Here is a 15,289-nt window from a genome sequence, read left to right on the forward strand (position 1 = left end):
AGGGTGTTCTTAAACTGTTTTCTGCAGGTTCAGTAGGGTTCAAAACCTCCAGATTGCTCAACGAAAACTCTGCTTCAAGATGGGTTATAGGTCATTGGAGCAGTGTGGAAGTTGGACCCTCCTTTTAAGTGTGGCTTGGTCCTTTTGCAGAATTATCAGTCTCCTGGAGAAGTACTTAGTTTCCACATCATCAGCTTTGTGATAGAGTCTGTTGTGTTGCAACTCAAGTGTTTCTGTACAACATGTGCTTCAGTATCTAAGAACGTCATGGCGTTTTGGAGGGGGGACTTCTTTGTGTTCTTGGGCTTATATATTTTATTTTAATAAGACATTAAAGAATGAGGTATTTAGTCTTCTTTGTGTTCTGATATCTTTTATTTGAAGAAGATTGAGTAAAGAACGGGGTATTTAGTCTTCTGAACCCCTCTCCTCTTTGTACCTTTTAGTGGTACAAGGTAAAGAACGAGGTATTTATTCTTCTGATGGCCCTCTCCTCTTTATACCTTTTCGTGGTATCAAAAAGTTTGGGTTTTTTAACAGCCTGTTTGACTTCAATAAACTGATCATCAGAAACGAGATTATACTTGATAAGATCTTTAAAATTGCGCTACAAGGTGGGAAGACATATGCCTAATATTGGGTGAGACTACTTTTTCCAAATAACTTATACCTTTTACATGTTTATTGGCAGTGAAAATACCAGAGATCTTTTGATAGAGTGTGCAGCAGCTAGATTGAAGCAGCATAAATTCTCAAAATTTGGAGAATCTTTACGCAGTTCCAGCCATCTTATTCTTTTGCACGGTCAACCTGGTCAGTATCGGGTTTCTTTTCCATTTATTGGTTCCATCATTCCTATATAAATGTTTCAGTTATATTTATCATATTGCTCCAACCGTCTGAAGGAGAAGAAATAATTTTGGAGTTCACATACCTTAAAAGCTATCACATTTCAGCATAATATGTAAGGTCCCTAGAATCCGTGTGGATGCTTTCCAGTCCATTCTTCTGATAGGAGTACTCGCATTCGCCCAACAGTGCACCATTTAGTAGTTTTGTGGAATCCTAGTTAAGAAAGGTTCAAGAACACCTTGTGCTTGAGGTGGATCTAATTCTGAGGAAGAGCCATGAGGCCTTCTCAAGGAAGCGACACGTGTGCGCGCGTACACACAGACACACGTGAACACATTACTCAGCACTGTGTGACATGAGAACACATACAGGCACTTTGTTTCGATAATCGTGTATCTTGTACTGGTCCCATAGCCTCCAAAGGATGATACAAGATCTATTTCTATATATATTCCTCAAGTGTGTGAGCAAGTTGGAAGGGATAATTGTATATCCGAGCCTCGTATGGGAATTATAAGGCGGAAAGAAGTCTACAAATTACGAAGCTGAACAACTTTTGAGGATAGGCTGTCAACCAAAGCCTGATGATAGGCAGCACCTCAACGGGCCATATGTCTGCAGAAATGGCATCTTTAGCAACAGATTAGTCAGTGAAAGGGTTCTGATAAGAATATCAATGAGGTAAAGTTCTTGCTGCCATCAGAACCAAGCTCAGGTATTTGAACTGGAGGACTCAAAGCAACTTTCCTCTGCAACTTTTGATAGCTTTGGCTGCTGTAGACTTTTTCCCAGGAGTTAGCAGACCTTAGCCTCTTGAAAAGCTAGGCAATACTTTCTGACATGTATATGAATGAGGTAAAGTCCTTGCTGTCATCCTTGCTGTCATCAGAACCAAGCTCAGGTATTTGAACTGGAGGACTTAAAGCAACGTTCCTCTACAACTTTTGATAGCTTTGGCTGCTGTAGACTTTTTCCCAAGAGTTAGCAGTCCTTAGCCTCTTGAAAAGCTACGCATCCTACATATGGAAAGTGTAGAGGAGTTGAAACTAGGAGTGGGAGGGACAATCACAATTCGCATGGCCTCTCTAGGAAAAGGTTCCTGCCCATATCGATTTGTTTTAGTCTGATCACGGGGTAAAAGAATCATGTGCAAGCTTCGTTTGGGTGAAAAAAAGGAAAGGAGGTTGGGATGGAACCAATTCTTTCTTTAGTTGAGCCCACTACCGTAACCCTGTATCATAGTTTCCCTTTTTAGAATGTCTATCCTTGGTATTAGTCACCTTTTCAGAGCTTAAGGACTAATATAGCTGAATTTTATGCCTAGAAGTCTAGGATGAGGCTTATCTATATTGCAATTTAAGAGAAGGAATAAGGATGTGCGGATGACAACCCTTCTGCCAGTTATGGGTTCAGTAGAGTGGTAAAGAAGGCATTATGATTTATGGGCAATGATGGAGATTTACTTTTGTTCCTAGAACCTCTTGCAGTTGCCATGACAGCTCACCTCAGAGCCTTCCAAAGAGGATCAAGAAGCAGTGAGACTCCAGGTACAAGTGATGAATCCTATAGGTCACAAAAGGAGATAGACAGAGCCAGCTGACTTTATTCAAACTTTGTGTTGATGAGGGTGAATGAAGGTTTTAGCCATTATTTGATGCAGCCTTTGTTGAAGCATGAAACAATGTCAAAGGGATGGCTCACACACATTTAAGTACCCATTTGTCTTGTCCCACTGTGATTCTGTCGGGTTTCCTTTCCACTGCCTCTATGAGCTACCAAGATGACTTGTTTTTACTTATCCAGTTTGAAGGACACTTATACAAAAGACAGAACCTTTGATTTTCTTCTATTTAACTTCCATATATTGGTTTTCAGGAACAGAGATCTATCAGGAAGTGCTGGTGAGGGCACTTGCACGCCACCTTAAAGTATCCTTATTGGTGCTTGACAGGAACTTTTTAGCTGCAAAGGTTGGCTTTACTTTTACTTGGCCAAGTTGTTTGATGTAATTCCTTTTATCGCTGCTGTAGGAATTTTCCATGGAAGTGAATGGAGTTTTGCAGTAGTTTCTTTAGTTGATATTCCTAAGTTGCTTTTGAAAAGGCCTGTGGATCTTTTAAAATAAAGTTTTGCAAATTGCAGGAGCTTAAGGAATCCCAGATTTCAGGGTTTTTGCTTGATGATGATGATGATAACAAAGGGACTGCCCATAAAACATGGCAAGTGGGCAAAAATGGCAAAGCTGAAGATGAGAGCATAAAGGCTGCGGAAAATCTGGTGCAATGTCTTCTACAGCCCTCATAGCATGGGTTTTTGCTTTGTGCTTATTTCTCGCCAAAACTCCAGAAATTTGATGTTGCAGCTTTAGATGTTAATTCATATGGGGATTTGAGGCTAAAAATCTGTATTCACTCTACATCCGTTTATAGAAAGGAGATGATCTAGGAACACACATTACTGATTTAAGTTTTGGTCCTTGCCAGTCTTACAAGCCTCTTGGGTAGGTAGAACAGACTAAGCCTTTATTTGCATGCCTGCATTTTCTTGTTGATGTATTTTCATGCTTACATGTCATAGTTCAATCCCTGGACAATTCCTTTAGACAACTATGGATTTAGACGGAAAGGCTTTCTAGTTTATGGTGGACTTATTGTTTCATTTCTTTCAAGTCTTCAGTTTTTTCTTACGGAATTCTGTTTTTTTTTCTACTCCAGGTTGTTACTAGTACACTCTTAGGTAGGTGCGCCTTTCAATGATTTCAATGTATTTGTTTACCCTCTTGGGTTGTGAGCTGACAATAGTAGATTTGTTTCTATCCATGTCTCTTCTCCTTTCCTTGTTTTGAAACTGATTTTACACACACACAGAGACTTTTTTACAAAGAAGAAACTGTTATGTGAGACAGCTTCAAGGGACGATATGCCGACCCTGGCAAATGAAATATCCAGTCTTGAATCCGATCCTGAATTTCCAAAGGAGGTATCAGAATATAAGGTTGAAGCATAAGAGTAATAAGATACCAACAGGACGGTAATGCATGCCAAGACTGAATTTTGCAGGAGCCTGAGGAAAAGAAAGAGGGATCCCATCAGCATGAATCACATCTGCAACAGAATGGATTCCCTTAATACTCAGAAAATAAGAACTTTGAGGCTCTTGCAAAGCCAACGAAGGGGAAAATGCTCTCGACCAATGTATGCTTTCAGAACGTAAAGAATTGCCCTGTAAAGAATCCTTGCCATTCCATTTAAAGTGAGATAGAATATATTTCTAGTCGATCAACATTTTGGAGATCAGTGGGCAGCCTTTGATTTTTCCCTCAATAGAACCTAAAATAAAATCCCAGGGAGTAGGTTGCCAATACCCAAAGGTAGGGGTAGTAAGTTGAGAGGCTCTTGCAAAGCCAACGAAGGGGAAAATGCTCTCGACCAATGTATGCTTTCAGAACGTAAAGAATTGCCCTGTAAAGAATCCCTGCCATTCCATTTCAAGTGAGATAGAATATATTTCCAGTCGATCAACATTTTGGAGATCAGTGGGCAGCCTTTGATTTTTCCCTCAATAGAACCTAAAATAAAATCCCAGGGAGTAGGTTGCCAGTACCCAAAGGTAGGGGTAGTAAGTTGAGAGAGCAAGTGACGCATCATGGCAGCCCATGGCTGAGAACCTTGCATAAGTTGCAGCATCATTTTGGCTTTATGAGCAAGAACATGTACATGAAGATTTAGAATATTAAGTCCTCCATGCATCTTGGGAGAACATAAATGCTGCACTGAAAGTAACCATAAGCTTTTTTTGCGATGTTTAGAGCGCTAAAAGGCTTTCATAACTAGAGAGATGAAGGCTGAAAGATGCTCTTTGTTGAGCATGATCAAGGGCAAATAAAACTGAACGTATGCCATAAGAATGGAATACGTAGCCTAACATGCAAAGGCCAGGCAAGTTTCCAGTATTCAAGATTCTTCTTCAGTTTTGCGAAAACCCAATCCGATTGTTGTCGACGAGTAATCATCCAACCAAGAGGATAGCCCAAGTGACGAACCAGATGATTTGGTTGAACAATTTCCCCAGGCCAGAAGAGAGAATGCCATTCCTTGGAATGCAAAGGTAACAATTTGGATTTCTGAAAATTAACATGAAGTCCAGCAGCCAAACCAAAAAGAGAGAGTGCTTGCATGAGAGAGGATAAATCCTGCCGAGTATTCCTTGGAGTAAAAAAAGAATCATCAGCATATGCTTGAGAAATTAGCGTACCACTGCCAGGAATGGCCAAACCATGAAGCTATTGCCACCAGATGATCCATATATTGAAGCATGGGATGGGTAGCAATAGCATAAAGCAATGCACTAAGTGGATAGCCCTGATGAATTGAGCACCGGAGAGTCCATGCTTCAGAAATATCTCTCGAGAGTATTCAAGCAGTCTTACTATCATTGTAAAGCCAATAAATAATATTCTGCAGTTTTTGACTAAAACCCAAGACATGCATAGTCTGTGAAATGAAATCCCATTGAATTGTGTCAAAAGCTTTAGCAATGTCAACCTGTAATAGTAAAACATCTTGCTCTGTATATTTGGCATATTCTATACCGACATATGCATTAGCAATATTATTTGTGATATGCCGTTGTAATTGGCCTCCAATCAGTCAGGGATTCACATATATTCTTTTTCGAAATGAGCTTGACAATCCCTTTTTTCCATGAATCAGGTAGATGCTGATTTTTCCAAGCAGAATTGATCATGCATAAAAGACGCTGCTTAAGAATGTTCTAGTATGCAAGAAAAAACTCAACTGTGAGACCATCCCTTCTAGTTCAGTAGCCTGCATAGGAGAAACAATGGGAGAAACATATTGAACGAGAGCATTCCTGTAATGTTCTAGCCGAGATAGCATGACCTCGGAAAGATCGGTGGGCATTTTCTCTTAGATGACCAACTTTTGTAATAGTTAATGTGCGTAAATGAAATGGTCAAGAGAAGTAACTGCCAAGGTCCTAGGTGAGGGTGAAATGGCATTGACTAGGTAGTTCTGAGTGCTAAGGCCTAGGTGCACCTAAATGTGCAATCATGCCAAGGGGCAAGTGGTTTTAAATGTGCCCCAAGAGAGGGGTAAATGGTGCACCAAGTGGAAAGGCTAAAATGATGACATTTGGCAAGGGGAACTATCTAGGGAAATGAGGGTCTCGTGGATATGCATGAGGAAAAGAAAGGAACGTATGAATCAGAACACATATGTGATCTACGAGAGAAGGCTGGGTGGAAAAGATAGATGCCATAGCCCGTGATCTGTGTGTGTCGTGAAGAGGAGATAGAGTTTGTATCAGTTGGTATCAGAGCCGAGGCTACGAAGGAGATGGAAGTGGGATCGTCGAACGACCTCAGCGCCAAATCGACGGACTGACTGTTGGTGTAACGTGGTGACGACGGACAAATTGGCCTATGTATCGTTTGGCGTAGACTATCTTGACGGAGATCTCATACGGGCCTTTGACGAATTCGGACGTTATCTACGACGCACGAGGCTTCTGTTCGTGGTTGGAGGTTGGGGGTCACGTAAGGCGGCGGCTGGTAACCTGCGATGTCCTTGAATTTGGAGCGGAAGGTTCATGGATAGTCCTTCGACGTCGGTACTGGGTGGCTGACCAGATAAATACGAAGCCACGGGAAGGTGATGGACTGGGCGCTACAGCAATCGTGACGTGGACGTTCGTGTGCGAAGGCGTAGGATCGACGCACCTTTGCTGCAGGAACGTGATCCGTCAACGAGTTACGGGACCTCCTCTAGTCAGCGCATTATCTACCTCGTGGGATGTTGACGGACGACTGCGTGCAGATATTAGGAGGTGGAACATAACGAAGGCCTGGGATCATAGTTAACGTAACGAAGACTGTACGGGACGGGACCTGGTTGACAAGCACTTACGTTCATTTACGCAGGCCTCCCTCCATCAGAGCGCTGTCGTCTATAGCTTACAGAGATCCTGGTTGATTGACGGTGTAACAAGAAAAACAGGAAGAGTCGTCATCGCCATTGTCTGCCAGTTTTTCGTACCTAATTGACATTACAGGTCCAGAAGGTCGCAGGTGAACCGACGCGCATCAGAGGCGCTTTGGTATCTTTAACGGTGGAAGGAAAAGATGGTGGTTAGCCCAGGATGGTTAAAACCCGATCGTTGAACTCGGGATATATATAAAAAACGAACCAGAGATAAATACGACAAAGAGGACCAATCGAAAGTTCGAGGAGAAATCAGGGAGCACCTTCTTTCGATACAGTTTTTATATATGGTCCTGTTATTTCTGCACCGTAAAAGAACGTACAGAGTATTATATAATTGGGAGTTTAGGGCGCAGGAGAAAGAAAAACAGGAAAGCAGAATAGAAAAGAAGTGTATATATATCTTTTATTTGGGTTCTAGAAAAGACTGAAAAAAAAAAATCCCATTTTTACTTTTGAAACTATGGAGGCAGAAGGGCAGAATTCTAGGGTGAATCCTAGTGAGTCTAGAGCACAGTCTGCACAACAAATGTCACATCACACAGCACCTACTTTGATCGATAGGATTTCGATATTAGAAGATGCTTTACAGCAGATTATGAACCGATAAGGGCAAAGCTCCAGCAGAGCCAGAGCCGAGTATACATTCATTAGAGCGCGCAAGGGTCAAAGTGCCTAATATCGCTAATTATAGACCGGAGAAGTACGCTGGTCGGATGACCGAGCGCAGCTCTGATGTGATCGAGGTTTGGTTACACAAGTGGGAAGAAGCCTTCGCCATTTGTGAAATTAGATCTGATCTAAAGAAAATCCGTGAGGCCACACACCTGTTTATTGAGGCAGCGGATAGATGGTGGATAAAGCAATAGAAGGATCAAGTTGCTCCTACCACCTGGGAAGGGTTTAAACTTTAAAGCTGAATTTAAGAAACACTTTCTCCCACCTGATGAAGAGTCCCAAGCTTGGGATGCTTATAGAAATCTTCGTCAGAGGAGTTTGTCGGTGGCAGAGTACACCGACAAATTCAGGGAATGTGTCGTGAAAATAACAGACCCTCTCCCTATGTTGGTTCAGTTAAAAGACTATATCTATGGACTGAACGACAAGATCAAAATGGAAGTTCGGGCTAAGTATGTGACTACATTAGATGAATCTATTGCAGTAGCCCTGAACTATGAGGATGCCAGAGGCAGATCTGGTGGATTTGTGCAGGTAGGGACTCAGTATGAGTACCCGAAAAAAGGGGGATTTCAGAGGAAATGGACTTCAAAGACAAGTGTCTCGCAGCCAAGTGGCCAAACCAAGCAGGTGAAGCCGGTTGAGGGACCAGTAAAAACAAGTACCACCGTTGGGGTGAAAAGGAAAATAACTCCAATGGCAGCCCGGGCTTGGTCAAAGTCCTCGTTGACCCTTGAACAAAAAGAGAAAGCTAGAAAAGAAGGATTGTGCTTCGGCTGCGGCCAAACTTATGCAAGATATACCATAAGGGATGGTATGCTAGTTAGAAATGGCAAGGTGGTAGTACCTAGTCAGAATGATCTCAGGCAGAGAGTCATTCGACAATGCCATGATAGTCTGTGTGCGGGACATCCAGGGGTCGAGAAGACATATGATCTCGTGAAGCGAGATTTCTTTTGGCCAAAGATGAAAAAGCATATTCATGAATATGTGACACGGTGTTTCTTGTGTCAGGTAAGCAAGGCCGAGCGGGTGAAGCCACCCGTACTTTTACAGCCCTTGAAAATACCACTGAGTAAGTGGGAGAGCATTTCCATGGACTTTATTGTAGGGCTGCCTACGACCCAAGGAGGATATGATTCTATCCTGGTGGTGGTTGATCGTCTAACCAAGATGGCTCACTTCATTCCGACTAGAGAGTCTGTTAGTGCCCCGCAAGTGGTGAATTTGTTCATTAGACATATATTTCGTCTGCATGGATTGCCTAGATCCATAGTGTCAGACAGAGATGTCAGATTTACCGGTCATTTTTGGACAGCGGTATTTGAGACACTCAAGACTGAGTTGGGAATGAGTAGTGGGGATCATCCTGAGACGGATGGTCAGACGGAGAGAGTCAACCAGACTTTAGAGGATATGCTGAGGGCATATGTGTCATTGAGGCAACATACGTGGGACAAGTGGTTGCCATTGTTGGAGTTTGCCTACAATGATAGAAAACATTCATCTACCGGGTTCAGTCCGTTTGAGCTGAACTATGGTTATAGACCAGTCAATCCAACTATAGTTGGAGTACCTCAGAAAGTGCCTAGTGCCGCGAAGTTTGTGGTTCAGATGCGGGAGATGCTAGCACTTGCGAGAGCTAATATCTGCCAGGCTATGGATAGAGCCAAGGTGTATGCGGATGAAAACGGGTCTATAAGGGTATTTAAGGAAGGGGAAAAAGTTTTTCTCAGAGTTCCTTCGCACTCGAAGTCGTTGACTTCAGGAGAGTGTGCTAAGTTATCACCTCGATACTGTGGGCTGTGGCTAATTCTAAAGAGAATAGGCAGTGTAGCCTATAAATTAGAATTGCCATAGGGGTGTAAGGTGCACCCGGTTTTTCATGTTTCGCGCTTAAAGAAATTTTTGCATACAGGTGACTCACTAATCGAAGGTGTGGTTTTGTTTTAGGAGATAGAGGATATTGCAAGGCGCAAGCCAACAAGAATCCTGGACCGAGGAACAATGCAAATACGAAATCGGAAGATACCCACGGTATTGGTTGCATGGCATGGTCAACCTCTATCGGAAGCTACCTAGGAATCCGTATACGAGTTACGGAGAGTGTTCCCAGATTTCATCATCGAGGACGCTGATGCTTGAAGAGGGAAGGAATGTTATGTTCTAGCCGAGATAGCATGACCTCGGAAAGATCGGTGGGCATTTTCTCTTAGATGACCAACTTTTGTAATAGTTAATGTGCGTAAATGAAATGGTCAAGAGAAGTAACTGCCAAGGTTCTAGGTGAGGGTGAAATGGCATTGACTAGGTAGTTCTGAGGGCTAAGGCCTAGGTGCACCTAAATGTGCAATAATGCCAAGGGGCAAGTGGTTTTAAATGTGCCCCAAGAGAGGGGTAAATGGTGCACCAAGTGGAAAGGCTAAAATGATGACATTTGGCAAGGGGAACTATCTAGGGAAATGAGGGTCTCGTGGATATGCATGAGGAAAAGAAAGGAACGTATGAATCAGAACACATATGTGATCTACGAGAGAAGGCTGGGTGGAAAAGATAGATGCCATAGCCCGTGATCTGTGTGTGTCGTGAAGAGGAGATAGAGTTTGTATCAATTCCTGGCTTGAAGAACATCTTGTGAAGGGAGATCTGCCATCCCAAATTGACGCGAAAAATGATCAACACATGCTGCAGCAAGTTGTGCTTTTGAAGAAGTCCAAACCCCATCAGGCATAAGAGCACGACAAATATTTGAAGATTGCCTCTTGCAATGCAAACTTAAAAAAAATTCTTTGGACGAGCATCATTTATCTAGAAAGGCCTTTTGTCTTGATCTTGTCTCCCACTTAGAGATTTTCCTATGATCATTACTTTGGAGACAATGTTGAGCTTGACATAAAGAGGAGCTTTCATCCATGGAGAGAGTGTGAAAAAGAAGGAGAGCAGGAGTGAGCAAGAGAGTGAGCTGAACATATGTCACTCAATAGTGGACTGAAACTGAAGTAAAGTACAAAAGAGAGATGAGGGATTTTGTCCAAGTGACAATAGGTCACTCAATAGTGGACTGAAACTGAAGTAAAGTACAAAAGAGAGATGAGGGGTTTTGTCTAAGTGACAAAACCCTATCTAATCACTAACTGTAAATAGGGATTAGACTGTGGTTAGGGGAAAAAACCTGGAGGGAAAAGTGCGCAGCGTGCCTAGCCCACTTATTACATTACATTGGCCACTGCCTAGAATATGATAATAATTCTAACACCCCCCTGCAGTGCCAATGTGGTGTACAAGGTAATGATCAATCACCAAAAGGAGATAAGTTTAGGCACTGCAAAATGCCTCAAACTTCTCACGTGGAAGTACTTTGGTAAAGATGTCTGCAACATTGTCATGTGTTGACACATAGATCATACTGATCTCCCCTGCATGCAACTTCTCTCTGACATAATGATAATGAACCTCAATGTGCTTTGTGCGAGCATGAAACACATGATTCTTTGCCACTGCTGTAGCACTCTGACTATCATTGAGAATTGGAGAAGGACCCTCCCATAAGAGACAAAGACCAGCGAACAAACGTCACAGCCAAACACATTCAACTGTCGCTGTGAAAGCTGCCCTGTACTCAGCTTCACATGAGGAAGTAGCCACTGTAGATTGCTTCTTGCTCAGCCAAGAAATGCAAGCTTTGCCCTAAAAGAAACAATTACCACTAGTGGACTGCCTGGCATCATAGTCTCCAGCCCAATCTGAATCATTGTAAGCATGCATCTGCAAAGTCACCCCCCTGGGAAACATCAAGCCATAAGACTTTGTGCCTTGCAAATAACGGAAGATGCATTTTACAGCCTGCCAATGTGTTGACTTTGGGTTGTGCATATATCTGCTCACCTGAGATACTGCGTATTGAATAACAGGCCTAGTATTCCACAAATAAATGAGGCATCCAATAGCCTGGCTGTAAAGTGTGACATCCATTGATTCACCAGCATCATACATAGTAAGCTTCAGCCCTGGCTCCATGGGAGCGGCTGTAGGCTTACAATCATGCATGTTGAACCTATCCATGAGCCTTGTCCTTTAGTGCTAGCCTTCATCATGGTTGAGTTTGCCCTTCACCTCCGGAGTGCCGATAGAAACTCCGTACGAACACTTTGTATAAAACGATGCTCAAGTATGTGTGGGTGTGTGGATTTGTATGTGTGAGCATATTTTTATACTATGGTCTACACCCACTGTTGGGCGTTGATGACATCAGTGGGTATGTCATAGTAGCTAGTCCCTGCTATGGGTGATGGAGTTTATGGTTTTCAATCTTATGAGTGACTATCGTCAGATTGAAATTGCACTATGTTGTGTTTTTAGAGGATTAGTTTGGGATTGTTTCTGGATTCATCTAGGTATATACTTGCATTGAGACATAACGATGCCTCTCTTGTCTTGTATAAACTGGATCCTCAAATTAAAATTTAACATGCCCAAATCTGTCATGTCAAATTCAGCTTTCAACTCAGCTTTGAAATATGCAATTATTTGCTCATTTGACCCTGTGAGCAGCATGTCATCCACATAAAGAATGATGACCAAAATATCCCCCCCATCCTTCTTGATGTAGAGGGTGCTTTCCGTGGGACTATTATGTAACTCCTTACTTGTCAGGAATGCATCAATCTTGGCATACCATGCACCTGGGGCTTGTTTTAGCCCATATAAAGCTTTGCTAAGCTTACAAACTTGAAATGCATTGCTAGAAAGTTCAAATCCAGGAGGCTGTTTGACATAAACCTCTTCCTGCAAATCCCCATTAAGGAAAGCTGTTTTTATGTCCAATTGATGGACATTCCAAAAAGAAATTTGCAACCATAGCAATAACTGACCATATGGTGGTCATCCGGGATGTAGGAGCAAAAGTCTCCTCATAATCTATGTCCTTTTTTTGTGCATAGCCTTTGGCAACCAGCCTTGCCTTGTACCTGTCCATGGACCCATCTGGCTTCCTTTTCACCTTGAAAACCGACTTGGTACCAATGGCATGCTTACCTGGTGGCAAATCCACGACATCCCAAGTCTGATTTTTCTCAATGAACTGCAATTCATTGTGCATGGCATGCATCCAATGCACATTATCCTTTGCTTCTTCAAAGGAGCTAGGTTCTTCCTCATCAAGAGGAGTACTTGCATAAACTATCTTAACCGAAAGAGCCCCCCCTGCGTGCCTTATTGCACTACGAGTCCTGCCAGGCAATGGGGCCTCAAGCCTACTCTCCTTGAGAGTCTGTAGCAACCAATTCAGGACTGTTTTAGCTGTGTTTATCTCTTGAATCTCTTACTTGAGAACCTCATCCATACCCTGTGGAGGTACAAAATCAACTTGTGGCTGAATCGGGGCATGTGGATCAAGAGGAGGTTGCTGTAAATTCTGATTTTCAGCATGAACCTCAGCTAGGGAACCAAATGCTATAGGAAGCATCCCCTCAAAACATCATTTGAAGAAGCTGGAATTGTAAATTTAGCATGTGTATGTGTTGAATTTTCAGAAAATATAACATCTTTTTTGACAAAAATCTTGTGAGAAGCAGGATTGTAGAGACGATAGCCTTCACTTTGTGCAGTATCCCCCCCTCTGTCTGTGCAAAGTGTCTGCACCTTGAGTCCTGTCTCATTCTTAACCATAGCCAGAAAGTGTTTGAAATGCATAAACACTTTTGATTTTACCTTAAGACCATAGACCCAAGTGTAGTTGGTGAAGTCATCCATGAATGTAACATAATGTTTCAAATGCATAAACACTTCTGATTTTGCCTTAAGACCATAGACCCAAGTGTAGTTGGTGAAGTCATCCATGAATGTAACATAATAAAGATAATCTCCAAAAGCAGGTGTCCTCATGTGACCGCAGACATCACTGTGAATGAGCTGTAATTTGCGTGTAGCTTTCACTACACCATCCTTCTTGAAAGGGAATCTATGCATCTTGCTAAGGATGCAACCCTCACATGCATGAGGAGGAGGTGACTCTAAAGGAGGCAATGCATCAACCATAGCATGCTTATGAAGTGTTATTAAGCTGCCATAGCTCATGTGCCCATACCTGGCATGCCATAACTTCGCACTGTGCATTGCAGCAGTGGGAGTGCTCACTGATAATGCAAGATCGGATCTTTTCTCATATATATCAAGCTGAAAAAGACCCTGATACAAAGTGCTAGACAACATCAAAGCATAGTCATTCTCTTTGTCTTTGACTGCACACTTAGCATCAGCGAATACAACCTAAAATCCTCCTCTATTGAGAGAGGACAATGAAAGTAAATTCTTCTTTATACCTGGCACATAGAGAACATTTGAAATTCTGAAATCTGTGCCATTAGTGGATGTGAGAATAATGTCCTGGACTCCACACACTGAATAAGAAGAATTATTTGCACAAGTCATCTTCTTTTTAGTAGGTGGAGGATGCAGAGATGCAAAAAGGCTCTTCTTAGAAGTGATGTGCTTAGAAGCACCACTATCAAAATACCAACTATTCAGTGTCTCTTTGACACTGAGAGAGCATGCATCCTTTGAGGGATCATAACTGCAAGTCAAGAAAGCATAAGGGTCATCCTCAATAGTGGTTGTAGCATCTGAACTACCCACTGAAAAATCTGAAGTGCAAGATAGATAAACATAGTGCTCTTTCACAAAGTTGGCTGTAACCTCTCCCCCATCATGTGAATGAGGAGCTGATGCATCTGACACAGCCATACTTGAATCCCTTTTCTTTTCTTTAGCTATGCGCTTCTTGCGTTCACCAATATAATGACCTGGCTTCTTGCAGTAGTGTGTGTCGGCTGATTGGCATGTTGCTTTTGTTGCCCTTTTCCCTTGGGCTTAAACTTAGAAAGCATGCTCGCCAGCCCGTGTTGCCATATTTTTTCGTGTTTCCTCTTCTTGCAACAGAAATCCTACCAACTCATGAAAAGAGAGCGGATTGCTGCCCCCCCTCAATGACAAATTCAGCGAGGTGTGGAAACCAAGATAGGACTCAAGAACATAATTCAGAGTGGTGGTAGTCATCTTTGAATTTGGAATGACTTCATCAATATTCAGCAGTTGTTTCCTCAAATCTTGAAGCTTTGTGAGGTGAGTATTCATGGAATCTCCCTCATCCATATGCGTATGAGAAAGCTCTCTCTTCAAAAAGGAAACTCTGGCATCATTTCTTGCTGCAAACATACTGTCCAATATCTCCCAAGCTACGTTTGAGGTCTTGCATGACTTAATGTGAGGGATAATGAACCTCTTGACAGACAGAGAAATCACTGATAGAGCTTGTGCATCCCTAGAATCCCATCTTTTCTGTTCTGCTGTGGGAGCCCTTGGAGCAGCAGCTCCAACTACTTGTGCTAGATTTTGACCTCTACTCTACCCTTGCCTGCAGCTGTAGGAGTGTAGGCATTGTATCTGGCCTTGCTTCATCTCCATTGACATAATCCCAAAGATGTCTGCCAACCAAGATGTTGTGAACCATAAAACTCCACAAGGAGTGGTTGGTGCCATCCAACTTATCCTCCTGTGTGATGACGCCAAACACCTCATTGGGATTGTTCTGAGCCATTTTTGCCAGATAAACTAAAAATTACAGCAAATTGAACAAGTAAAATTCCTTCGTGGGATGCAAAATGCACAAGTAAAATGTGCCAAAGAAAATTTGCCCACAGTGACAAATACTGTCACAGCCTATCAAAGACTCGAAATGCACCACAATGCTCTGCTAATTG

The 15,289-nt window shown here is 42.5% G+C and overlaps 1 protein-coding gene across 1 annotated transcript in view; it reads left to right on the top strand.

Moving 5' to 3' along the window:
- Positions 1–15,289, top strand: part of LOC147888094 (uncharacterized) — a 137,153-nt gene that overhangs the window by 38,710 nt on the left and 83,154 nt on the right. Inside the window, exons 2-4 of the mRNA XM_087393340.1 lie at positions 692–813; positions 2,728–2,822; positions 2,995–3,129. Of these exons, the coding sequence (XP_087249466.1) occupies positions 692–813; positions 2,728–2,822; positions 2,995–3,129 (352 nt within the window). The remainder of the gene's footprint in view (positions 1–691; positions 814–2,727; positions 2,823–2,994; positions 3,130–15,289) is intronic.

This window comes from Dipteris shenzhenensis, chromosome 22, assembly GCF_047967505.1.
Source record: "Dipteris shenzhenensis isolate YYH24624 ecotype China chromosome 22, Dip_SZ_1.0, whole genome shotgun sequence".
Lineage (NCBI taxonomy): Eukaryota > Viridiplantae > Streptophyta > Polypodiopsida > Gleicheniales > Dipteridaceae > Dipteris > Dipteris shenzhenensis.